We start from the raw sequence: 4,555 nt of genomic DNA on the forward strand, positions 1-4,555 counted from the left end.
AACTCAGACAAATATATGTCTAAAATCCTACCAACTATCTTTAATATAATAAGTGATCAAGATGATCCCTATAATAGCATATGAAGAATGTTCAAGAATAATACTGTCAAATATCACAAACTAATTATTCGTGGAAAGAGGGCATGGGGGAAGATATAAGGAAATGAAGCATGAAAACACTTTTAGACAGTTTCAGGGAAGTCATCAGCCAGAGTGTCATGGTGGCAGTCAAGTCAACTAGCTACTGTGACATCATACTTGATGTTATAGCAACAGGAATGATCTGACAGTACACAGAACATTTCTAGCCATAGGCAGAAAGGACACAAGAGGAAATAGGCAAAGAAAGCTCACGTATCTTGAGTTGCCGTATAGCAGGGCTTAAAATCATCTAACATGGAGCGATTATTTCAGAGAATGAAGAAAATGAGCTTCCTCAGGTAGAGTTCTAATGTTTGACCATAAAATTCCTTATGTTTTTGGTCACAAGCAGTGGTTCAAATTAAGATTCTGATTTAGGGACCTTGAACTTGGGTTTCAGGCACACCTAGGATCCCTAGGTTTCCTGTTTGACATGTTTCCTCCACTGCCTAGTGCCGTCTACCTGCAGACTCTGAATCCATCAGAGCAGCTCTGATTGTTCTAATCCTAGACAAGGCCGCAGATTTGGGTATTGGCACAGGGCTGAAAGTTAAACACCCAAAAGATCAATCCTGAATGACAACAGGTTTTCCTCTCTCTCTGAAAACTATTTTCAGGAAAAGGAAAAGAGACGACAATGAGGAGGACAACCAAGATGACCCTCATTCAAAGAGGAATAAGAAGGACCAGGCCTTCCAGGACCCTCACGCTATAGAGGTAGGAGCGATGGCCACACAGCTTCCCCATTTGAGTCATTGCCCACTCTGTGTCAGTCATTTCCATCTCCATGTTGGCAATAGAATCCTCGCAGACACACTCATGAAAGTCTTCTCCATGGCTGCATTGATTTTGAGGCAGAGCAGGATTTTAAGTATTGACACAAACATAGCTTTACTGTGCAGCAGGACAGAGACAGGACACACAGAGATATTTTCCCAAGCCCAAACATGAGGAATGGGGTTCCAGAAATTCCCTCACCTTGCAAATAGGGAGGGAGAATTGAACCCCACCTTCTACGGTTAGGAAAGACATAAACTTGAACAATAGAGTGGTGGGCTACTAGCTCCAATGCTCTTCTTGCTTTCTTCCTGAAAAAACAAAAAGCAAAGTGGGGTTGTGTGAAGGGACGTGGGAGAGCTTAGGGATGCTTATGTCAAAGAGCTGGCATTTCAACTTCCACAGTCTTAACTTTAACAGCCAGTAAGGGGTAACACAGCATGGTTTGAATGGAAGCATAAGAGAGGAGGGAGCATTGTAAAGGTTTTCTGGGAAGTTCTCATCAGACAATGTGTAACTATGGCTGACTTTTACCTTTCTCAAGCAAGAGTTGAAAGACTTGTCAAAGCGTGCCATTTCTCTGGGACAGACACAGGTAGTTTTTGGATAAAATGTACCTAGATCTACCCGAGTCTAGCAAGTAGAGTTCTTGACCCATTGATGTTTCTGTTGCATATGGTCACCTAAATGTGAACACTGCCTTTGTTCCCAAGGTTAGCATCTTAAATGTGTGCATGTAAAACTGCTCCCTGATTCTAAGGTATGAGATGCGGTAGTGCAAACATAAAGACGAAAGCTTCTGTACGTGTCTGTCTTTCTGATAGAGAACAATGGCTTCACAGCGTTCTCCTGATGAGGGAGTAAAACAAGAAATGGAGACTCAAGGAGAGCATGTGGATGACTAGTCCAGTCCCAGGCCTTTACTCTGCTAACGATCACATGGGACCTGATGCTCACGTTCCAAGAAAACAGCAGACAATCGAGAAAAGTGCATTTAGGGCCTCACACCTACTTAGGTTAGGCTTCTGTGCACCCTGCACGTGCCCTACTCGGGATGATAGCTCTTTGTGACACCAGTGTTGTAGGCAGGGTAAGGGAAGCTGTCTGCTGGAATGTTTGGTAATTGGTTATATTTCTTTCTGGTGCTAGCATTTTGTGGACTGTGGTGGTTGGTTTACCTGTCAGCCTGACAGGACTTGCAAGCACCTGAGAGGGAGATGTCTTTTTAGTACTCTTTTGTATTCTTTGAAATTTCTTGGTCATTTTCACCTGCACAGTACAATATTTCTTCTTCATCCTCACCTGCAGTCTCTCCCTGCAACTCGTGGATGTAGATGTCCCATCTGTGGCTGAGCACTCACTGTTGCTCATGGCCAGTCCTTCCAAACATAATGTGTCTCTGCACTGATGACTAGTCATTGCAACTAGTAGCTTCTCAAACCAGTATTGAGAGCAGTGCAGACCTAGGCAAGCAAACATGAATATTTAGAAGGCAGTTTAACAACATGATCATTTAGCAGACTGACAGTAAGTCCTCCCCCCAGAACTCTGAAGGAAGTATCAGTTCACTAATTATACGTTTTGACAATGTTTATAGCACGAGGTATCCCCTCATTCATGTGGAGCAGGCTTCAGATTCAATCAGGACAAGAATTGGTTAGGTGCAGGAACAGAACTGCAGTCATTATACGAGTGGGCTCATCATGCCTTGCAAGCCAGTATTGTATTGTTCTGAGTCCAGCAATGGGTAAGATCACTTACATCCTTTCCCTCATGACAGCCATCATAACACCTTCTGGGTACTGTGAACAGTAGCCAGCTGGGAGATTTCCAGGTGAGTTCAAGACTGACTTCCCTACAACCTGTAACAACAGTGTATAGTATCTCAGCCACAAGCACCTACTGGCTTGTTCTGTTGGGCAACCAATAGCAGTGGCAATTGCCTTTACATTTTGGTCACCTCTGAGGCCTGCTGGACAATAGGGAGGTATTCTGTGTGCAGGGCTGAGATTTTTACTTAATGATCTATGGTTTCAGGGATTAACATTGTTCACCCCCAAGCAGTATCCTTGTTAAAAATAGTGTGTATGGGGGCTGAAGAGATGGCTTAGTCCTTAAGAGCACTGTCTGTTTTTTCCAGGAGACAAGTGTTCAATTCCTAACACCACATGTCAGCTCACACCTGCCTGTAACTCCAGTTCCAAGGCATCTGATGCATTCACACAGATGTAGTTACCCTACTACTTTATTTTTTTATTTTTTATTTCTATTGCTTTATAAATAATACCATTCAAACTTTCCACTTCCTCCCTTCCTCCCATTTCCCTCCCTCTACTGCACTCACCCTCCTTCCTCCACCTTCAGTCCTAAGAGACAGCCCTGTGGGAAGTCCACGGCCCTCCACCCTCTATCCATGCCTAAGAAGGTGTGCATCCAAACAGGCTAGGATCTCAAACATCCAGTACATGAAGTAGAGACAAATCCCAGTGCTATTATCATTGGCTTCTCAGTCAGCCCCCATTGTGAGACACATTCAGAGAGTCCAGTTTAATCACAGTCCAGCTGGCTTTGGTGAGCTTCCATGTAATGGCGTAAACGAATGCAGACATATTGTAAATATATATATATATATATTTATAATATACATATAATATATATATATATTATATATATATAGCTTTAATGGAGAAATAGGCTTACAGAACCACCGTTCCCACGGAGACCAGGAAAGCAAAAGCAGCAGCTGGGAGCACACTAGCCAAATTTATAGGCAAACATTAGCCCGAGGCGAACACACCCCCTTAGGGGCGGGACTTATCCCTACATCTCCCCTTTTTGTCTAAATAAGACAGAACTAAACCAAATACAACTATATACAATAATAACAAATAATAAATATAACAAACAATATTGAGAACAAGTTTTGCTAAACATTCTATCTCAAGGAGTCTAAATAATGTAGAGAGTAACTACAATTATATAATCTTCAACTCCATCAAAGATCTGAGAAGGGAATAAATATTACTTAACAAATGAGATATATCCAAAATGTGCAACAATTGACAGAGACAACTGACTACCTGGGAAATCACCCAAAGTCTCGTTTGCAATGTTGAGTCAACCAACTTTGACTAAGGCCTAACATAACTGACATACTATTATTAAAAGCAAGGAACTTTTCAAAACTATCTTACCCTGTCTTGGCAGGATATGACAGTCCTGTTTTATCCATTGATGCACGCTTTGTATCTCTGTCAGTGGTTGAGGTATGGGCATTTCTTTGCCCAAAGGCCAGTTCTGCCAAATAGAAAAGCTACAGGTGGAGTGTCTTTGGTGCTCAACATTCTCTCAGGAATAGAGCAGTGTTGCCAGGAGCAATTGTGTCTCACTATCATGAAACTCTGAGTTAGACTAAAGGCCATTTTCTACAGCTCTTTGAAGAGGTTGAAGATTTTCTATCTATACTAAGTATAATCTCTATATATCTAGAGAACCTGATTAGTCTAATTATAAATGACATACTTTGATGACTATTTATCTACATAATTCTCAATATCTATCTAACTTAAAGACTAAGACAATAAACAACTGTGTAACAAATGAGGATAATGACCTCCAAACATAAACACTGTACAAA

At 41.7% G+C, this 4,555-nt stretch overlaps 1 protein-coding gene across 1 annotated transcript in view; it reads left to right on the forward strand.

The window, feature by feature from the left end:
* The first annotated feature begins 285 nt into the window (after positions 1-285).
* Positions 286-4,555, forward strand: part of LOC113457451 (protein FAM104A-like) — a 14,936-nt gene continuing 10,666 nt past the window's right edge. Inside the window, exons 1-2 of the mRNA XM_026784936.1 lie at positions 286-440; positions 759-858. Coding sequence (XP_026640737.1) covers positions 397-440; positions 759-858 — 144 coding nt within the window. The 5' untranslated portion in view covers positions 286-396. The remainder of the gene's footprint in view (positions 441-758; positions 859-4,555) is intronic.

The sequence above is a fragment of the Microtus ochrogaster genome, chromosome X, assembly GCF_000317375.1.
Source record: "Microtus ochrogaster isolate Prairie Vole_2 chromosome X, MicOch1.0, whole genome shotgun sequence".
NCBI lineage: Eukaryota > Metazoa > Chordata > Mammalia > Rodentia > Cricetidae > Microtus > Microtus ochrogaster.